Source organism: Lingula anatina, chromosome 2 (genome assembly GCF_051362555.1).
Source record: "Lingula anatina isolate TDL-2025a chromosome 2, LinAna3.0, whole genome shotgun sequence".
Taxonomy (NCBI): Eukaryota; Metazoa; Brachiopoda; class Lingulata; order Lingulida; family Lingulidae; genus Lingula; species Lingula anatina.
In genome coordinates, this window is record NC_141768.1 from 7,221,758 (window position 1) to 7,243,828 (window position 22,071).

Below are 22,071 nucleotides of genomic sequence, written 5' to 3' on the forward strand. Positions count from 1 at the left end.
AAAAATTTGAGGACACCTGTACTTTTGATCTCGAGTTTGTCAAACTTACGGAAAGCCGTAAGCATGGTGAAAATGTGAACAAAAAATGCATAAAAATCGAGTAGTGGCCATTTTGTTTATCAAGTACACATTCTTACTAATCCAAACTTTTATAAAGTGTGAGTACTTCCTGTTCGTCGATACTTCCATTTCTGACAAATATACAAATATTGACAAAACAGCTGAACAATTTGCTCTCAGAATTACCAAATGATCCAACTGACGTCACGAATCTGTGAGACATCCGCAGGATTTCTAAAAGCACGCCCTGGGTCATGGCTTTTAGATGAGATATAGAGAAGCATATTTGGATTTTAAGATCTACCTGAGGCGAAACAATAAAATTCAGGTAAATGTCACCGTGACCGAAGTGGGGCCTTTGTCTGACCTCTGCGTCCCAAGGAGCGCACTATTTTACCCCGCGAGACATGTACTTTTAAGCACATTGACATATGTATGTAATGCTCTGTATGAACGAATGGAGCTAGGAGGCTGAGGTGGGGAATTCTTATTTTACTTTTTTTAAGGCAAAGGGGCGATGTATCAAAAGTAAACAAGTTTTTGATTAACGCCTTCAGATATTCTCTACAATGGTATGAGTAATGAAAGTTTTGAAAATAACAACCTTTTGGATAATATTTGCATGTTTTAATGCTAAGAAAATTTATATTGCCACAAAGGGGTCTTACTGCTGCATTTTGTCCCCAGCTTTAATTTCTTTCTCACAATGCCTGGTAACGAAGGATTTGCAAATTACTTTCTACTGGTTTGAAAATGCAGTTTTGTCGTGTTTCGTGTGAAACTGATTTGAAGACTTTATTTATTGCTAAATATTATTGCAAAAGCAACTGAAAATATCGACATACGACAAAAGACGTCAGGGAGGTTTTTATTTTTCAATTTTTAAAAGCCAGGCGACACCGCGAAAGCTATTAATTGCGTTATTTAAAAAGAACATTCTAGACATTTTTAGACGTTAGGCATCACATTCGCTTCCAGATCGATTGGAGAATGAAAGATGAGTGCTGCAAGCGACAGTAACGAAGGTTTATTTATTATTATTATCATTATTATTATTATTATTATTATTATTATTTGTGTGTGTGTGTGTGTGTGTTTATGTGTTTGTCAGAACTGATAAATCTAGTGATTACTTTTTCAGGCATTTAAGTTTTAAACTGATGTTAGAAGTTCCACTTGCATAAACAATCCTTCCCTTTGCTTACTTTTAATAAAATAAAAAAAAAAGTTAAATGGACATATATATATTGCCAATCAGTATTCATAACACAGATAACCCATGCGTAAATTTTTCAAACTTCATTTATATCACAATTGAAGATTCTTACAAATTCAAAAGTGCGTATTGTGGTAGATGCGATGAGAGAAGTTCTACGTAGCTCATACGTGTACGTCCATTGCATTGTCATTTCTCCCTCTTCTTTTCTGCAGTATGCTGTCCGTTTTCGTCTCTTTTTCTAATGTGCGTGTGTTGTTGTTATCTTTTAGTTGTCCTGCATGTTGCTTATCACATTTTCAACGGGTTATTTGGAGTTGCCTTAAGCAAGGAGTTATAACAGATGTAATATACGTAAAGAGATTCTCAGTAGAGATTCGCTGTCTGATGTCTCTTAATACCGGTGTCTCAACATGTTTCTTGTGTTAGGTTATAATTAATCTTTGTAAAAAGGTTCTCGGCAGTGATCTGTTGTTCTTGGCTCAAGGGAAAGACTGGGTCCACTGCAGTTTGGATTAAAGATTCTGCTAAACTAGGAAGAAGTTTTCTGAAAGACCAAGTAAATAAATAATTATTTCCACAACTAAGTAAAAGTAAATGCTGCACTTGCACCACATACCAGGTATATATGTCACCTGACAGCTAGGTGACATATAAGCTAAATGATTTTCAGCCAATTGTGAAAACAAAATTAAAGACATAAGCTGACTCGCTAGTCCTTTTCATTTCTTTATGTAAATATCATCATTATTTAGTATGAACAACTGATGTGGTTACATATTGAAAAAAAAGATGTCTTTAAAAAAAAGAGGAGGGGGTAGCTGAATGCACAGTCTTAGGTAGAGGAAAGGCTGCATTACACGTATGTGAACATTGAATGATGGCCAGCCAAATATTGGTTAGCAATAGCTCTTGTTTTAGCTGTTTGTTGAAGAAACTATACAGTGTGGTTGTATAAGTGTGATATTGACAATAAATATCCTACTTTGCACATGCTGGAGACCCATTGACTTCAATCAGCCAGACTTTGAAAGCTTCATCGATCATAAAGTCAAATCCAAATAACTGGAAACTTTTATAGGCAAAACCAGCTGTAGACAAGTGTTCCTTGCATGCTTTGAAACACTCAAGGATGATGTTCTCAATCTGAGGTAGAATACTGGCCGACAAGGTCACACAGTGCTGACTTTGGAGATATCTGAAAAATAGACAATAAGGCTATTAAACAAATAGAAAAGAAAGAAAAAAAAACAGAAAAACAATTCACATTTGGTAACTTCCAGTACAAATTGTTCATTACAAACAACATTATATCACCCAAATTAGAATAATTTTGAAGATTTATTTCCTTTTTGGTGGTTGGTTTGAATGGTATCTTAACAAAATGGTCAACATGTAGGAAAAACTATAACAGAGGTTCTTAGAGAGCATACCAATAAAATTACAACTAAATTCTTAATTTTTTCAAAGTGCCTTAAAAACCAAACTTACCTGTTAAACTCATCAAAAAACAATTCATTTCCTTCCTCATATTTGCCATAGTTTTGTGAGTGTTCCTGCAGGCAATGGTTGGTGAGATGGCTGGTCAGGTCTGTCAGGTCTGTGGCATTGTAGGGCTCTGAGGACGTGCGCAGTACACCTTCCTTGTACAAATAGATATCAAACTGGGTGTCAACCAGGACCCAAGATCTGAAATAGCAAACATTAATATAACAAAAGTGATAGCTCATTCTAAAACTGCAATTAAAAGATAGATTTTAACAATTACAAGACATGAAAAATTGCAATCAATAGATGTTTTACAATTATGAAACATATACAGTAAAATATGTTGGCATACAGTTCCACTTTTATACAAGAGTCAGTTTCAATTAGAACTGTTACAGATCCATGCAGATAATATTATTTGTTCACTTCAATCATGTCAGTTCTTTTATACCATTTTATTAAAGGTAGTTCTACTTGTGTTATGTGAGAGATTCAAATTACCTGATATCAAACTTCCTGCCTCCAGAAAGCAACAGAGGCTTTTCCAAGTACTTCTGAACTATATGAGCTTGTGATTTTGAATCTGTAAAGTGGAGAATTTCTTCCACATCACTTGATATCAACACACCTTGACCTGCAAAATGTCATTGTACTGATGTTGACATTGTTTGAATCAATCAAGTCCATTAAACTAATCTCTGAAATCAAACTTCAACAGATCAATACATAACAGTATAAACCCTTCAGTTCAGTGTGTTAGAAAAATATACTAGTCCTACTGCTATATTACTACTACCACTGTTTCAGTTTCTCAATTTTCTTTTAGCTTAGCCTGGGTTCACATGCCTAGATTGATCCGTTAAAATCCATTTAAATGTCTGCCATGCCTACCATATCAGCTAGGGCAAAGATAATTACCCCCTAACAGCTTTACTAGGCATGACAGACGTTTAAGCCAGTTAAGTTGATGGCAATTTAGTTAGACTCCCCAGGGAGATAGATCAATCCAAATATCTGTGGGAATGGTCCCTTAATGTTTAAAAAATAAAAAGTCGGACAAATATTTCAACCTTTGTATATTTATATATATATATGATAGTTACCTTTAGCTCCAGCAGCTGATTTCACAATCCAAATGCAGCCTTTTCCTTCTGACCTTACTCTCTCAAAATATTGTTTAAATTCTTCTCTCTCATCTGTTTTGATGCTTCTTTTCTTTTGAGCTATAAATGATTTCAAGTCTGATTGTTCTTCTTGCTCTGGTGTAATATTAGGATATAATATAAAGGATGGTGGTAACCATTCAAAAGGCTCTTGACCCGTCTCCTTCCACTGTTTACAAAGTGTGCTGTATAAGAAAAATAATTACAGCAGTTAATGATGGTTCCCATGGTACCCCACATGGAACAAATGAGTAAATAATTTGCACCCATTACATACACCCAGAAAACAGGGATGAATAATACTGTAAATCATCAATATTCTCTCTTGCTATGTCTATTTGGGATGCTATACACTAAACAAAATAATTAATTCATATATAAAATATATTTCTAGCCACACATTTTCTGATACTCAATTTATGCAATATAATGCATGTATATACATGTAGGTAAGTACATGGAATATAAAATGAAAAAATGCTATAACAATATTGGTGGCTACTTGAAATAATCAATGAAAACCCCACCTTTCTAGTAGCCTCTATTATATGACTATTCCTTTTTATAACATTTCCTACATAATCAAGAGCCACTTTGTTTTTTCCACAAGGAAATCTTGTATGCATGTACATGTAAGTGCAGCATTTCCACCCCTGCATGTGGCTGTGGAGAAATAAAGTGTCCTATGTCATACCTGACCATGGAAGTTTTCCTACACAGACATCCTGAGCCTCTATAATAATTCACAATCTGAACGAACCCAGGTTCATGGCCTGTAAAAAGAAGCAGAATTAAGTTGAATTTAACTGGGTTAAAATTAACTGGGTTAAAAAAAGTAAACACACTAATTGGGATCATGTTTGTAAATGACGACCTGATATTCAACAGTAATTCATTGTTTTTGCAACGTGGTGAGATTCTGAAAGTGAGAGGATGAAATCTAATTGAAACTAAAAATCAAGCATAATAATCAAGCAAGATAAGCATTTTAATAAGATCATTGAACAGCAGTGATACTAATTAACACAATCATGTACCAGCTTAACTTGCATTTGCACCTTGCTGTATATAAAATGCAGCACAAGCACATGTATAACTATAGCAAAGCACATATACTGTACAGGGGTGTATGTACCAGTATGATGTACCGGTGTATGTGTACTAAATACCCAGTCTTCCATATGGCAATCCGTTTCTCTCCCCCAGCATAAGATTGAATTTTGGGCTTTCCCTTGCCACGCGTTTCCACACATTTCCCCTGGTTTCAAGTAGAATGCTTGAGACTGCACTGTACACGCTGCTTCCTTCATCTCGGGATACGAAACTATACATGCCCAGTCTTCTTTCAGGTAAATTCACTGATTCACTCATTCGAATACAATTATCTAAAACTTTTAGGTGCACCTTAAGCCAAGGGCCCGTCGCTGACTTTTGGTATGTCTACCGGCACATTGGGCCTGCATCAACTTTGAAATAGAATTTCGTTAGTTATCCAAGGGTGCATCGCACATGCACATTGCAAAATTTTAAATCTTCATCTGCCTGCGCCTAAGTGCACCGTCGGACGCCAATACCATTACATGTACCAGTAGTACCCCAGTAGTAGATCTACAGCATAAAGCCGGCAAAGATAGGTCTATTTATACAAGTCATTTCAAGAATCATCGATTACTCGACGGTTGAACACCTGAGACAAAGTGCTGCATTACATTACAAAGTCCTTTGAGTCTATATCCGTGGTAATTTTCCACTTAACAAACAAGGGTCAGTGCTTCTTCTGATCAACGATGTTTACATTGGTTTCAATATGGCCGCTTCGCGCGAAGTCAAATATTCTGATTGGCGAACACAAAATGACGTAACTTATCTAGGCCTATAGATGTGTAGGAAGGGAGTCGCGCTAGAACCGCAAGGTTTTCAAACAACAAAAAGTAATCCAAATAACGCAAGAATAAAAGTTCAGTTTTATGCTATTACCTTTATTACAATACATTTATTACATTACATTTATTTTGTCATTAATCCATCAGGCGTTGGGGAAATGAAAAACTGCACTGTCTTATTTCTATTATGAAAACACCACTTAAAAAAATCAAATGTGTGGTCAGGCCTAAAATTATCATCACTTAGAATTACCCATCTTCGAAAATTTTAGTGAACTGAAAATAAGAAAGAAGTTTTATACTGGGGGTGTATCCAAATTTGAAAAACAATACTTGACACCGTCCCAATGAGCACAGCTAGCGCAATGAACATGGCAACCTGCTCAAGGACTATCAAGACCAACATACGTAAATGAGTCAGCCTGTGTGTGTGTGTGTGTGTGTGTGTGTGTGTGTGTGAGAGAGAGAGAGAGAGTGAGATACGTCCTGCACAAACTATTTAGGGAATGACAACCGATGGAGGTCTACGGAGTGAGAGTAATTTCACCTAATAGACCTAGGCCTACAATATTTAGTCTAAAATGATTTCATAGAAGAGAAAACATGAGTGTTTATCCATCCCACCCCACCCCCCGACCTGTGCCTCACCAGAAAGGGGAAATGATACAATGAATCCCACAGACCTCTGATAAAGGGACTGAGAGCAAAATGGTGGATGCCCCCCCCCCCCCCCCCCCCCCCCCAACATTAACACCTAGATCCGTCTGAAGGTTAAGTAGGCCTGAAAAATGACACAAGAGAGGATTGAATTAGCTTCTTAAATCCATAAAACCATCTACATGTACAAATGTCAAGATGAAATGTATTTTCAACATTTACCAATTCTTGTCAGTACTTCAACATTGACTTTCATAGGGTTTTTTTTCAGCTTTTCTATCACCGCCTATTAACAAGCAATGGTAAACAGTTAAAATATAAAAAAGAAAAGTTATTCCAAAAATTTGCTGTTGGCCTCCTCATAACTGAGCGATATGTTTTTTGCTTTATTATCGCAAGATGCTTAGTGTCTTATTCAATCATTTTTGATAAAACCAACAGGTGGTTGTACTATAGTATGCTTGCAATAGAAACTGCACTAAAGGAACGTATTTTTTTCTAACGATACTTTATTCTACAATCTTTTTATTAGGTGCTTGCCATATATCCGACAGTCTATTAAGTGCCAACGACTTTAGGGGGTGATTCTGTCACTTCTGACACATTTAGATATGATGGAAAATTACATAAAACTTGAACAGATGTTAGAAACGAGAAAAAATACATTTCATAAACCTTTGTGTACTTGAGGTTTATGGACCCTTGCAGAAGTGGATCAGATCCAATATAAAATTTAAGATAATAATTATTGAGGCTTGTCATTGCCAGGTTTAAGGATAAATTGGGCCCGAGCAATTCAATTTAACAATATTCCGGGATCGTCTTGTATATAGAGTATCGGTATTTTTTTTCAACATATCATTACCAAGCCCAGGACAAAATTTATGTTGTAATTATAAAAGGTTTCAAGCATGAATTCATTAACTCAGTTTGAACGTCTACAAAGTTCTACCACGATTTCATCTGAAGGCGTTGCAGCTCGTTTCTAAATGCGTTTTTATGTCAACCGCTGAAAGTTCTTCCATAAACTAATCCCAAGAACTCCTGTCATGCTCTCCCGTGGTCTAAGAACAACATTAGTCCTCTTCCTCATTAACTTTTTTCCTCAGCTTTTCGTACATCATTAGCAGCCGAACACTTCTTACAAGAAAGACCTACAGTTTGTGGGCTGTAGAGATTACATATAAATCACCAGAAGAAAGTATGCTTTCATGGTCAATTTGAGTGACATGCACCTCCTGATGTGGCCGTTCTGGGCTATAAAAAGGTTTTAGAAAGCACACACGAATTTGAAATATTCCAAAAAATATTATGGCCATGTTGATGAATCATTAAATTCATACTGCGCCTTAATTAAATTTCACAAGACAGTCGCACGCAGTTCCTTTTAAATTTTGTTAATTCCGGGAATGATTGACGCGTTTGTGGAGACACTTTATCCCCCCAGCAAACGCAATTAGAGAGGTCACCGCGGAGACATGTTATTTCACTGAATACACTATCCCTGAACTTCCGAAGCATCTCTATCATTTTATGAGTGGTAGAAAGTTTGCGGTTGAAGCGTCAGAATGCAAAGGCTTGATACATGCGAGGCAAAAGCAGCCACCATCTGTTTCTGTAGCGGGAATGGTATGCTTGCATACGCGTATGCGTTACTTGTAGTTATATTTGATTGGTTTGTTTGTTTGTTTAATAGTCTTGGAAACGCACATAAACTGGCTGATATTAAAGTTATTTATCTAGCGTATGATTGCGACATCAATTGAATGACGTATGCGGGTATGCAAAAGTGTGTAAATGTTGGACAAAGCGTATCGACAACGGACAGACATGAACGATTATAGGTGAGCATGCTATGTTTGGTGAGAAAATTACTTGTCGTATACGTGTGACGTGCATATGTGCCAATTGTTGAAATATATATTTCCGTATTTGATGTGTGTGCAGGGTACTTGTGCTCACCCAAGCGAAGTAAAAAAGAATATCCACGGGCAGAAAGGCATACCCGAAGAAATCGAGTCACCTATCGTTTTTCGTTCCTAAAAACAAGTATTTCGAATTTATTTGATGTGTCTTCCACTCACAAGGGCTGTCCTTTTTATATTATTTTAGTACATACTCTAGAGTTTTAATAGCGGGTTATGACGTTTCAATGAACACTCAGAGCAACTGCAAAACAGTAGCAAATATCTACTCACAAAATATAAATAAGTATTTTGAAAAATGGCCTTTATTTTACAAGAAAAAGTGCTCATAGGATAATTTACAAGGGATATGAAATATCATATCTAGGTGTTTATTTAACACCACTGCGCGTTACTCAACAACACTGCGACTGACCAAAGAAGTGGAGTTGCCCATAAGTAGATCTAACGTGATTATTTTCACAAGGAAGCTCAGATTCTCACTGGGACGCTTATCACAGTGCCACATCAGTTTGCGATCTGTCCACGCTGTTTGTGTAGTTCCCCCACCCGTCTGTGGTTCTCCATCAACTTTTAACCGCAACCTTCTCAACGGGCCAGACTGATACGCCGAGGAAATCCTATCTGGTCTGTAGTCGTAATTTATACTTACTTTTTTCAAATTGGAATTGCTATATTAGGGGAAATGTGTTTGGGGGGCAATACCGTGTTTATTGTGCCAGTTAATTCGAAAGATAAACTTTTCCTGCTCATCTCCCATCGAATAACGTAGGTATTTTCTGGAACGTATTATTCGTAATTAATAAATTATTCATTTTAGGTCTATTTTTGACCAGCAATCCGCAACGAAAACAACAAACTTTAGTCACTACACAACGCATCGTTTGATGAATGGTTAAAATGGGAAATGCTATTACTAATTCACCGTATTACGGATTATTTCGATTTCCTTCCCTAAGTGCTGGCAATATTCTACTAATTGATTAAACCATCAGCTTTTAGCCTTTAGTGTAGCATAATGTGACAACGTTTCCTGTTTTACAAGCTGAATCAATATTCCATTTTTTTGCTCTTTTTTTTTCAAAAGCAAATTGATAGCTATCGCACGCGCACAAAAAGATGGGCAGAGAACGCATTAACGCAACTCCTCCCAGAAAATAGTTAATAATAGCAGCGTGAAGCCTGTCATATCGGTCTTTGTCCCCTCCTACAAGATTTCATGATACTCTTTCTATTTATTTATTGATCCAATAAATGGAATTAACGGCACTTGGGAGTAAACGTGGTCGCTGAATTTTGCCGTACCTGAATTGGGCGTGTCTTGTGTGTTGGTGGCAAAGAAACGCTCTCACAGAAAAGCCCTTGGTGGAAACGTCACTGTACACATCAAAATAATGCAATTAAGGTTAATGATTTCTATCACAACACCCAGACCTATTCTCTTAACCATCCAGGAGAATATTTTTAATCGCTTGCAAATTTTCTATTGTTCTGGGGCTAGTGGGCCCGCGTGGGATGCTTAGCTCGAGCCGCCTGGTGGCAATTGCTGGATGTTTGTACAGCTATTCATCATTTCGGCCACTCAGCTGGCTGATATATATACGTGCTTTCTCACTGCCTGGGATTACTACCAATGTTACTATTACGGCAACACGCGTTCGGAGCGACTGCAGCCAGTGCAGGATAGTACATATAGTAACAGTGGAAAGTAAATACCAGAGTCATTGGTGACATTTTCTGATTCAGAGAGCGGTCTTCATGACAACACTGATATAATGAAATTTTATCAAATTTCATGTGAATTGGGGATTGTTTTAAACCTCATAGTTATAGTGTGCGCTACACAAAGTGAGTTTGTTAATTTATCTACGTTATCATTCCCTGACAGGAAACGCCATTACGAGCAATTCCATAGGAAATATACGAAGAGGGGACATTGGAAGAATAAGCCAGCTTTGAAAAAGATGTATTGTGATGTTTTAGAGAAATACGCCACATTATTACAGAAACTGACAGGGCGTGATGCACTGCATGAAATGGCCGGGAGGCAATGGGAAGACAGTAGACGGTACAGACGTGAAGTTCGAAATGACATAGAGTACCAGGTGTACGGCAAGGTAGTGCACAGGAAAAAACCTGAAGTGAACCCTCTAGGCAAATTCTTTAGCAGTCTAAACTCTAGGACTAAACGTGGATTGCGCTCGTCCGGGAGTACGAAGAAACTCACCGAAAGAATACGAGAAATCATGGAGCTAACCCACAGGCTCGAGCACAGAGACAATAGCCACGATACAGTCATAGACGGGTCGGGTGATGGAGAAGTGGGCCCAACCGATATCGTTATCTCTACTACTTCGACCAACAGGGGCACTGAAAGCGCAGGGTCCGCGGAGAATAATAACCATTCCATTCAAAAAGTACCAAGAAAGAAAGACAACCCGCACGTGTCAGATTGTGACGAATCTTACAGGCATTACTGCTTTAACGGAGGCACGTGTTTCCGTGTGAAGGCTTTGAATCAAACCTCTTGCAGGTGAGTGTCAAAATGACAAACAGGACCTTCTAGTAAACTTCTTGCAGCGTGTAATACTTGTAGCTTGTTACGCAAACAGTTGGATCTTTAAGTAAGCATGTAATGCATATCATGCAGTAGCATTAGTTTGGCTTGCAGGTAGCCGTGTCGTATGTAATGAGGAACGATGGGGCAATTGATCTTGCAGTGGGTTGTTTTCATAATCACAGTGCCTTAAATATAACACTAAAAGAAAAATGCGGAATGCGTTTTTAGTTTAAGTCACCAATTATAGCCTAGGCGCAATGAAACAATCAGGGTTGATACTTAGTAACAGAATGGATAGGAGTAACCAATATGGCTTTGGGAGTTTCAGAATTAGAAACGGCATTCTAAAATTGCGTGATCCATTGCCCCTTCTCAGCACGTTTATCACTACTTGTATCCAGCAGACTCTCCAATGTTCGTCCTATCTAACGCAGTATTTGGGTAAGTGTCCCGAGGCATCGATGTATCTTAACAAGATATCGGGGTGCTTACTGCGTGTGCGGTTGATCGTTGGCATAACCCAATGGAATATGAGAATTGAAAATGATAACGTTACACATTTTTCTTGCGTCAAAAGGCAGTGGCTGTCATCTCTTGTATTGTTTCTGTACCGATTAAGCCGCACGCACGCTTGAAACGACCCTCACCAAATAAAGTGTGATTATGTAGAGAATCGTGCCACTTTTTATTATCACTTCCTACATGGGCGGATATGTCGAGAACTCTACCAAATGTTTATGTCGAGCCCATGTTAAACACTGGTAACAGCTATTCATCATTTCGCCCAACTTACAAAAAAGGAGAGAATGGAAAAAAAAAACAGTTACAAAACCACAAAAAAAAAAAAGTTTTCAAAAAATTTAAAAAGCAAATATTTCACGTAGCAGCCTCACTGAACTAAATTGTCCACATGTAGAAATAACATGAGCGACGCCGGGGACATCAGATGCATGAAATTATTTAGGAGGTGAACATGAAACGCCGCGCACGTGTGCTTTACTGGGTCTTTTGGTATGCTGTCACTGTCAGTTCCCCGAGTTCAACCAAAGGCATGGAACCTTTAACCAAGTTTTTATTGCCATGTTTTGCTGTTGTGATTAACTGTGCAGAGTTCAAAACAACAGCAAAATTAAAAAAAAAAAAAGATGAAGAATATTTTTCGAGGTTTAAAATCGAAGTAATTGTCATTATTTGTTTACAAACAAAAGTCCGGTAGTCGAGGGCAGAAAACTTTGAGTGGGCCTATTTAATAAATGCACCTAATTTAAACGAGTTTAATTGGGATATGATAAAAAATGCACACGGCAACGAGAAAACAGGCTGCAGAAACACTGGGAAAGTTGACACCAGATATTGGGCATGGCATTATGTTAAAGAGCATAATGATGTTACGGGACTCTGCAGGCGTTCTGGCCGTAACTCGGACCGTCACTGTGCGCGGGCGTCATGTTTAAGCTCTTAATTTTAACTACCCCCACGTTGACAGTAATTATTGGAACAACTGACTGAGCAGTTGAAATTTTCGAATTTTTCTATGTTCTTACCCGCAGTTGTCCCGAAATCGAATTGGTAATTTTCTGTTGCCTGTTGTTATATCTCAGCTGGTAAATTTTTTGTTAGACAATAGAAAACATAGGGAATTACATCAACGGAATGAAAAAAATCTTCTGAACATGTGGTATACGACCGTTCCCAATGCAGCTCCCTTTCCCTTTCTGGACAAAACGTCCAGTGACCTTCGTAAGTGTCCTGCCACATGGTCCTTTTAAGACCCCCACAGGACCGTCATCTGCCGTGTAGCAATCTAAAAACATCAAAACCAATCTTTCATAGTCGGTAATTTAAATTTCATGCCAGTGAAAGCTAGCTTCTAAATTACATGTCAAAGTCGTTATAGGTCTTGGGTCAGGACCCCTGTTCTAAAATTTGCTCCGTTAAATAGAATACTTTGATGCTCGTCAGCCTAGGGGATGTTTTAGATTTTCTCAGGTTGATTCCAAATCTCCCCCACAACTCGTTACCACTTGACACTGCTCGCTCGATTTCCTTTCCACCGGTTGGAAGAAAGCATTCCTGAAACATTGGCAGTAAACAGGGCCATACACCGAGTTTATAGGTTCCATAAAAATAATCATTAAATTTTTGATGTCTACGAAAGGAAATACCTCTATGTTTTGACCTAAAACGTGCAGATCGATTTTTTTTCTGAATACGATGCCACCTTTTCCGGAAACCGTTAAAATATCTAACTTATGAATAGAACAATAAATCAATAACACTACAACTGATACATATTTTATCTTAAAAAGCTTATGTATAAACTGCAAAGAGTCACTCCACACTTAGACGGGGCCAAAGATCTGTAAAGACCCTGCAAATCCCATTGCTTTTGTATATTGTAGTCCATGATAAGTACTTCACAGCAGTTTATCGCTTTTGCTTTAACGAAGTGTCACGGTCTTTATTACCGTTTTTGGCAGCTGGCGCGCGGAGAGCAAACGCTCGGGACAGTGTCACGCTGAGGGCATCGCTCACAAGTTCCCCTTACATTTGTTCAAAAGTTCAGAAAGACATTTTAGGGCCTAGTGCTCGTAAAACACGTTGAAAGAAACAAGATCCTCGACAACGTTACGAGAGCCATTGTGTAGTAAGAGCTGTCCATTCGTAAAAGCAATCCTGTTGCCCACAGCTTCCGGTATAAATCAAAGAACTCAAGAACAAACCGACACAACCCGCTCTCTATTATGGTCTTTCAAGGTAACTTATGCGCATTCCTTTCTGAACATTTGTTGGAATCCTACACTTTGTGGACTGAATTTGGAGTAGGGAGACATTTGACAAAGCTGTGCCGCGAAATAGGGACATTAGACGTAATTAACTCGCGACGTAAGAAATTTAATACTCAGCTAAATCGTTCGCGTGTATAACTTTGTGCAGAACTGTCAGACACACCAATAAAATAATTTCTACGCTTCGGCGCGCCCTAAACAAAAAGGTCTGGTTTTTAAGATACAATACTAAATCAAGTGCGAACAAAGTGAACTGTAAAGTAGACATTCACATCTGTGTGGAGTTGCTAAAATATGTTAGTTCAGTTTGCATTCCTTTCGCTTTGATGACTTCTGCGGCTGCCTTGCTTAGCCTAAATGGAAATCACGTTAACAAATGTTTCTTGTGCTCGAGAACTCCCCGAATAATTTCTGAATGTCTATTTAAAGAGCGCGGTTACTATAATTAAACACGAGGAAATCGGGTAGAAACCACTATTGTTACCATTCAGCTTCCTTCATATGATATAACATTACAGGAAAACGAGATTTCAAAGTCGCGAATACAATGCCTGATTAATTCTTTTTAACTAAATGTATCTCTGAGGAGTGGGGCATGTTTTGAGGTCAAAGGCAACCAGGAAACAGTTGATGCAATTTTGATGGCAAAACACTACCGGTTTGAAGCATCGAGGTAGAAGAAACTTGTTTTATGAGCGTGCAAGCAACTCTTATGATTCACGCGAGCACATTTTTTTTGTTAGGAGCATAAGTCAAAAATTGATCAGAGCGAACATATGTACCTCGGAAGCCATGGGCTGCGAAAATGAAAAATTGGCCAAATACAGGCACGTCTGTCCGTCTGTTTCGGGCCACCCTCAGCATATATATATATATATATATATATATATATATATATATATATATATATATATGCTGAGGGTGTTTATATATATATATAAGTGTGTTTTGTTATTGTTAGATACAGGTCCACAAATCACGCTTGGAATCCCACTCATTTTTGCCGTAATAACGACTTTATTTTGTTATGCTTACTATGCAGTAATCACCGTCGAGTTTCTAGTTTAGGCAATCCAGTTCGATATGCGCATTTCTCTTTCTAAACGTGGGTGGCAAGCGTTTGACTTTGGAGAAGTCAAAATTCATATCCATTTACCTTCGGTCAGGCGGGTGCTTTAATCTCGGACTAAACGTCCTAAATTCCTTTACTCTTACTATTCCAACGCCATAAATGATGCGTCAGTGACTAATAGAAAATGATGACCAATCAACCGGGGGTTTTCTTAGCTGAATCACCAGATTTATTGTGGCTAGATAAGTGATTTTAATAACAAGGGAAAAAACTAGACAGACACTTTTTATGTGGCTTTCTAAATATTTAAATAGAAAGCCATAGACAAAGAGAACGATCAATGTAATTAAAATTAATTCGAAGCCAACGTATTAACATAGAATCACGGTGACCACTCAAGAAAATCCAAGCAAAGCGTTCGTATACTTTGGACAGGTGTTGCATGGTACCGTAGAATGCGGTAGAGGCATGACTCCACACCTGTCCTGAACTGCTCCTGCTTTAATTTATGTACCTAAAGAAACAGAACAACGACTGAACACTATGAAAGTTTGCGTGTCGCTGCGAAAACAAACGAAGCACACAAATTGTAACATTTTCCTTCTAATAAATGTGTCTAGAAGGCTTAAGTTCAAGGTCGCCATGTGCTGCGAAAAAAGGCATTGTAGGTATGCTGATGATAATGAAAAAAGCCTCACCTAATTTACAGACAGAAATGGACTTCTAGATCGCAGAAATAATCCTTTTTGAGATTTACTCTTTCCATATAGTGCCTATCAAACGTGAAAGCGTTTTTCATTTTGCGGTCTGCGAGAAAATGCATACAACACGTTATTGTGCCGATAAACGTTATTATGTCACTAACAGTGCGGCTAGAGGTTTAAAACTGATCGCGTGCAGCATTAACTACCAGCCATTAGTGCTACCAATTTGACATAGACGCCCGTTTAACCTTGCAACATTAGCGCACTCTTTACTCAAATCTGCTATGTTTAGTAGAAATGTTTCTAATTCTAAACCTCTGATTACTTTCCCTGTGCCTCTGATGCTTTCAGAATTGACTGAAACTACATCATCGTTTCTTAAACAGCCATTCAATTGACTACGAGCGCTGTTAGGGCGCCGAGATGCACTTAAACAAATAAATATGTCATAGAGCGACGTTAGATACATTAAGATGTTTGCGCTGCGATATCACTTAATGTACATTTGCAGCAAAGTCGCAGGCTTTAATAATTTTATTACTTGTGTATTAATTACTTGTGGATGTTTATTTCATAGCGATCATCTTGTATTGCAGTTGCCCAGAGGGGTTTACGGGGAACCGATGCCAAGAACACATCAACCGGAGCGTTCTCCAGGTTTTGGAGTACGGGATATTTATTGGTGCGGCGGGAATTGAAAATTTGGCCATAGCCTGTGGAAAACCTGAATACATCTTTTTACGGCCTGATATTCGGGATAAGATTTAGGGTAAGTTTTTTAACGTGATAAAATATGATATCTATATTATCAGTGGCGGATTTGGGGGGGGGGGTGTCGAAGCGGGTGGTGGCCCTGACCCCCCTTCGATTTCTGAAAAAAAATCACAGCAATGGTCCCCTCTTGAATTTAGAATTTTGACTAACTGAATCATAGTTCTAAACCGGACCAAATGACACCGTTCGCCCTCTAAAATAGCAAATATTTTCGAACCCGTAAACCACACGCCAAGGGGGTGGAGACGGTCGGCTTTGCATCCGCGGCCTGTCATTAAAAAAAAAAAAAAACGCCCCCCCCTTCAAATAATCCTGGATCCGCCCCTGATTATCAGGCTGTTAGAAAAGAATCTATGAAAATGGACATTTTACTTTGAAAGGGCATAAAATCTTTGTTCCCATATCACTGAATCTGATGGTCAGTGGATGACTTAAGCCACTTTTTTGCTTTACTCATTAACTAAACAAAAACACCTCACGCAACTGTCAGATAAGTACTAAAAGCTTTGTGAAAGCTTTGAGGGTGGTAATTATCTCAAAGCCGCCATGTGGATTCACATGTTTCTTCTGTTACAAAAAATATGGGATAGAACGCACATTGTGTGAAAATTGTGGCTTGTCTTCATCCCAAATGATACACAACAGTTTGTTCTGGTCTGCAAGCAATTGCAGACATGTGGTCTTCATAGTCTTATCGAACTTCTCACTGGGATTATACAAGGTGCATCGCTCTTTCTCTCTGGCCTTGTCATACTATAAACACAAAACAAAAGGCAAAATGTTCGCAGTAAGACAAATAACAACAAGAAAAAAGTTCAGTTCGCAGAATTGTCTGGGTTTTAAATCGTGGTTATTTCACACCGAACTTTCACAGATTTTCTCAGGATTGACGCACGGTCCATGTGGACGCCATTACTACCTTTTAGGCCTACCTATTGCCTGAATTTATATTAATTTAACCTATTGTCTGCATTTGCTCCAAGTGCCTGGAAATCTGGGTACTTTTATTGTAACAGAATCATGCTCCGACATCGGGTGCTAATTGCCTGTTTTCTCTTGTCTTGTAGGCTTCATGACTCGCAGTAGGCAAGCAGGTCAAACTCCCAGACGAATCCTGGACCACCCTAACGGCGTTCGTGATACCGTTTGAATGTGGTTACAAGATGTTCTTACTGTGATCTTCGCTAGCTTGAACAGTGTGCTTCACAGGGTAGTGGACCGCAGGATCGGCCACGCCCACTGGCTTGGACTTCTTGAGAGGACAATACTTTTTTTGCCTTTCCGTCCTCAGAATTTACGGGAATTACTTTGGAATGGCAGATTGCCTTTTTCTTGACAAAAAGTACTTGACCACCCCTTAAGCTGCTTGTCTGTCAGGTATCCCTCCAACGCCGACCTAGTATCTCTAGTGCATTTTAAGGACGCACGGCTACGGTCTCTCACTCACATGGGCAAATAGGTCCGGGGAATATGATGATGATAAATTTAAAACAAAGTTTAACACTAACTGTAACCATGGATGCGTAGAAAAGAAGATACAATTTCTGGACTGAAAAAATTTTATTGACAATTTCCCGTGGCATAAGCATAAAACATAGACTAACAACAAGTTACTTGTTTTGCTGTTATCATTATATAGTAAATATGCACAGACTCATAAAATTTCTTCCATTGCTAGCTTTAGCATTGTCGCTGTAGTTTGCATTATTAGAAAGTACTTTAAATTTTTATCGTTACATATTCGTGGACCATGACATTAATCAACTTGACGCACTTCAAACACAATTAATTGTGATCAGAATTTTCTTTTAGACATGTGAATAATTTATTAATTTATTGATATCTATATCTGTGGCTTGATGTATAAACTCCGTATCGTTGTGTGCATCTGTGTTTGAATATATTTTCATTGTCGTAATCTCGTTCTTGCATTTGTCTTAAATATAATTGTCTTTAAAAATATCATTGTTTCTTGTGCAATTTCCTTCGTTACAAAAAACCGTCACCTTGTGTTATTATTATTGTGCAGATGTAGAACATATTTCAACTAAAAAGAGACTCTAGCAGATAAAGGTTGTCTCTTATATCATTTTGGGGAAACCTAGTACTAGTATTTCGCGCAAAAAAAGATGTCACAACAATAATCCTGTCTTTTTACAGCATGACTCCCTGTTTGCGAAATATCAATTTATCATTTCCTGAAAAATAACACCAAGAAGACTAAAGATGACAGGCTTTGATACAGCGACATAATTATGAAGCTTACACGCGTTAGGCACGTTCAGCAAAACATCACTGACACGCTCTGTCGTCTCGTGGGCGTAAGCCTACGATAAGGGTGAAGTATCGGGAGTCGTGTTAAACCCAGAATACAGCATTCAAGTGCAAAGCGAACACTTTCGTCTCCCAGAAGTTAAAAATATCCACGTTTTTATCACCTTCTATCATTTTCGTCACATTTATCTGAATGTCACAGAACACATTTGCGGTTCGCCTTCAACAGAACAACCCATCACTACCGGTGATACTACGCCGACAGATACATTAATGTTGAGAACCAGTCGATAAAATATATTTACCAAGATAGTTTAAGGAACATTAAGATAAAACTACGAGCATTACACAGCGACACGTTATTGCTTTGTTAAGAAGTGAGGACAGAATCGGCCAAGATTGATAGAATATAATGCATTTACTAAAAGCTAGGTCGAAATAAGGGCACGTCTAATGGATCAAAATTAATCTAATCCGAAAAAAGAGATGTAATTGCAGATAAAAACCGCACTTCAGCAAGTTAACATAGCATATCTCTTAAAGAAAAACGATTGCCACCACAGCATTGTTCTAAACGACCTGTTTCAGAGCGGAGAAAAGTTCCAGTTTCCCGTCACCACCCCTAATTACCCTTCTTTTCACTAAAGGTTCTTCTTCGCACTTACATTATTGGCGAGTCAAATAAATTGCATCCAATTACCATTAGTCCAATCTGTTATAATTATAATTGAAGTTCCCACCTCTGTAAACAACGTATACACAATGTTCAGACGCCCTGTGGAAGTTATCTGTACTCTGCAAGATAAAGCGTTGTCTGAATCTGCTGGAAAACTGGGTAGAAAAAATGTCAGCGCGGGATCCTGGATGGATTGACGTATTATTACTTATTGAGCGTTATCTGTTAGGTTCAAAATAGACAAACTGCTTGTATTCTTCGTATTCTGTGTTTATTTTTGCAAAAGGTCAATATTCAACTTAGCAGACAAACGTCAAAAGTAGATGGACAGGCTTAGCGTGCCAAGGAGAAGCAGTATAATGTAGAGGATTTCGCAATATATTCCCACAGTTTGGGCAATTGTTTGATGTTATTACCCGTTTACAGATGCTTGGGGAAAAAGTCACCAGGCCTCAAAATACTACCTATTCCAGGCGTGTTTGTTGTTTTGTTGTTCTGAGTTATATTAGGCTTGTTGTCATATAAATTTACTCATCACGAAACCATACAAAGTAAACGAGATAAGCGTTCCCATATCCCAGCATGATTAAACTGATGCATATCATATTTGCGAAAACGAACGCAAGACGTTTGATGCCTTTTTGCAATTAGTACGCATAACAATTTACAAGACCAGTCTGTGTTGATGTTTTCCGAGGGAAAAGTTGAGCATCTTTCTTTGCTTTCATGTACTCCAATAATTTGCCAGGGCACTTGCCGTCTGTGATAATTTCTTTCGTGAGAAAACAATAGATTTCAGTTTTTCTCCAAATTGGAACCAACTGTAGCAGACCAACACGTGAGAACACTGAGAACTGACAAACAGGTGGATGACGTCACCAACAATTGTCAGACAATTTACAAAATCTAGGGCTTTAGCCTCTTGCATTACTTTTTATTTATCCGAGCAATAATGGAAAACAACTTCCTAGTTACCCAATTTATAAGAGAGAGAGGAGCGTTCCCAGGTACCCGATCTGAGAGCTTCCATGTCCGGGTATCAGAGCAACCTGCAGGAATCGCGCCTTCCCGCTGAGTGCTGGACAAAACACCCGGGAGGCACAGGTTACAGCTGTCAATCAATAAGATATAGAACGTTGTTTCCCTTTGCTCTTCTGGAAAATTAGAATCCTTCCCTACGTCACGTACACGTTTTTTTTTTAAATTCGTTTTAATTAACTATTCGAAATGCAAGTATTTCATAAAATATTGTGAATCACTTTCTATAAACGTTGACTGTAATAAATTTGTTTTGCAAGTTACAACTGTTGCCACCCCCCACCCCCACCCCACCCCTCTCTTCAACAAAATTTAAAACTACACTCGGAATAAGGCATATACTATAATTTTGTCGCTTTTTGAATTCTCCATTTTAAGAAACGAAATCTGAGAAGCTTTTTTTTATATAAAGAAAGGAAAACAACCCCAAATACTTCATTTTATTCCCCACCCAAAAGGTATGCAGGAACATTTGCTGAACCTAATGCCCCTTATCTCCCATTTTTATCAAGGGTGGACCCAAAGACCAAATATATATATAACATATATTGTGACTGCCATGAAATAATCTACATTGTTCCGTAGACGAGAAAGACTAAAAATACCTAGTAGGAAGCGGAGACACGTTTGATAAATATGGTACGCGGAAATGATTTAGAATGCAACAGGTACATTCCTCACTCTGGGGAAACATTTACACAATGGTTTTACGTAATGAAAGGCGGTGCCATAATGTAACACCGTGCAACTATGCTGCTTCGATTAATTTTCGGGTTATAATGTTTATTGAACTTAGACGATAAAATATCGTGCAGAAATGTTGCGTCTATTAATGTTCGGATGTGATGGAAATTAATGGCTGATGAAAATCAATTCCCGACGAATTTGTAATGTGGTTATTGAGGATAGCAGATGGAAGGTTGGCCAACAGTGGCTATACATCGAAACAATTTTGGGTGGGACCTATAAGGTAAACTGCCTAATGGAATCAACAGCAATTTAATATACGATAATTGTTTCTATTTTCGATCTAACAATAATGATAGAGTCACCTACTAAATAAAACATTTTTATATTCAAAACGTGACGCTAGTTGTTCCCAAAGGTACATTTAGTAATGTTCCAAACGATGCATTTTACATGTAACTTACCCATTGAGTGTATAACTAGTGTGATGGACTTGCTAGACAGATAATGACTTCCTTAATTTAAAAATTATTTTAAGTGACTTGCGACATAAGGCACACTTATCGGCGATTATCTGCAATAACACAATGCTGAAAAAACAATGCCTTTCCGCAATACCATGTGAGAATAGCCCTATTATACTAAGCTGGTCCCACGCATTGACCACAAACTTGATGAAAATTTAATCCCATGATAAATTGCAAAATTGCATCGCCGTGTCATCGCATTTAAGGACAAATCCAATACAAAGTCGAGGATAACGCGGAAAAGAGTCCATAAGGTAAAATTAGTGTTGTTGCTAAATTGCAATTTGGTGTCACAGTGTTAAGTCCCTAAATACTTAGCACAGTTTTTAACAGCACTCTACACCAACTTATATAATGGTAGCGCTTAAGTACTCATCGACTTACGCTCGGTGAGAAGCGAAAGGTTCTATCTTAACCCATACTAAAGACTAATGTCAAAGTTGTACAACAACTTCACCTTGCATTTCCAAGAACAAGCAAAGACTGTCGTGTAACGCTATATCCTAAATACCATACTGGAATGGGGGAGAAACGCCGCAAGAACTCTGGGTGTCCGGGTGGTCAACTCTGACTAAAAA

The 22,071-nt window shown here is 38.2% G+C and overlaps 2 protein-coding genes across 5 annotated transcripts; one reads left to right on the forward strand and one right to left on the reverse strand.

Annotated features, from left to right (window-relative positions):
* Positions 1-1,344: 1,344 nt before the first annotated feature.
* On the reverse strand, positions 1,345-12,647 carry LOC106165091 (tubulin--tyrosine ligase). Of its 4 annotated transcripts, none has more exons than XM_087006674.1 (7): positions 12,497-12,647; positions 4,622-4,700; positions 3,868-4,112; positions 3,266-3,398; positions 2,768-2,965; positions 2,262-2,474; positions 1,345-1,823 (listed from the first exon to the last, which is right to left on the reverse strand). In XM_087006674.1, the coding sequence occupies exons 2-7, from the start codon at positions 4,627-4,629 to the stop codon at positions 1,685-1,687; spliced, it is 936 nt and encodes a 311-aa protein (XP_086862800.1). In that variant the 5' UTR covers positions 4,630-4,700; positions 12,497-12,647; the 3' UTR covers positions 1,345-1,684. The 4 variants fall into 4 exon arrangements, with proteins under 4 accessions (XP_086862800.1, XP_013398641.2, XP_013398650.2 ...); XM_013543187.2 differs by lacking the exon at positions 12,497-12,647 and adding an exon at positions 5,063-5,760; XM_013543196.2 differs by lacking the exon at positions 12,497-12,647 and adding an exon at positions 5,097-5,759.
* Positions 9,826-18,253, forward strand: LOC106164964 (uncharacterized). Its single transcript, XM_013543027.2, has 3 exons — positions 9,826-10,925; positions 16,114-16,286; positions 17,359-18,253. Exons 1-2 carry the CDS (start codon positions 10,168-10,170, stop codon positions 16,283-16,285), a joined length of 930 nt encoding a protein of 309 aa, XP_013398481.1. The 5' UTR covers positions 9,826-10,167; the 3' UTR covers position 16,286; positions 17,359-18,253.
* Positions 18,254-22,071: the final 3,818 nt, after the last annotated feature.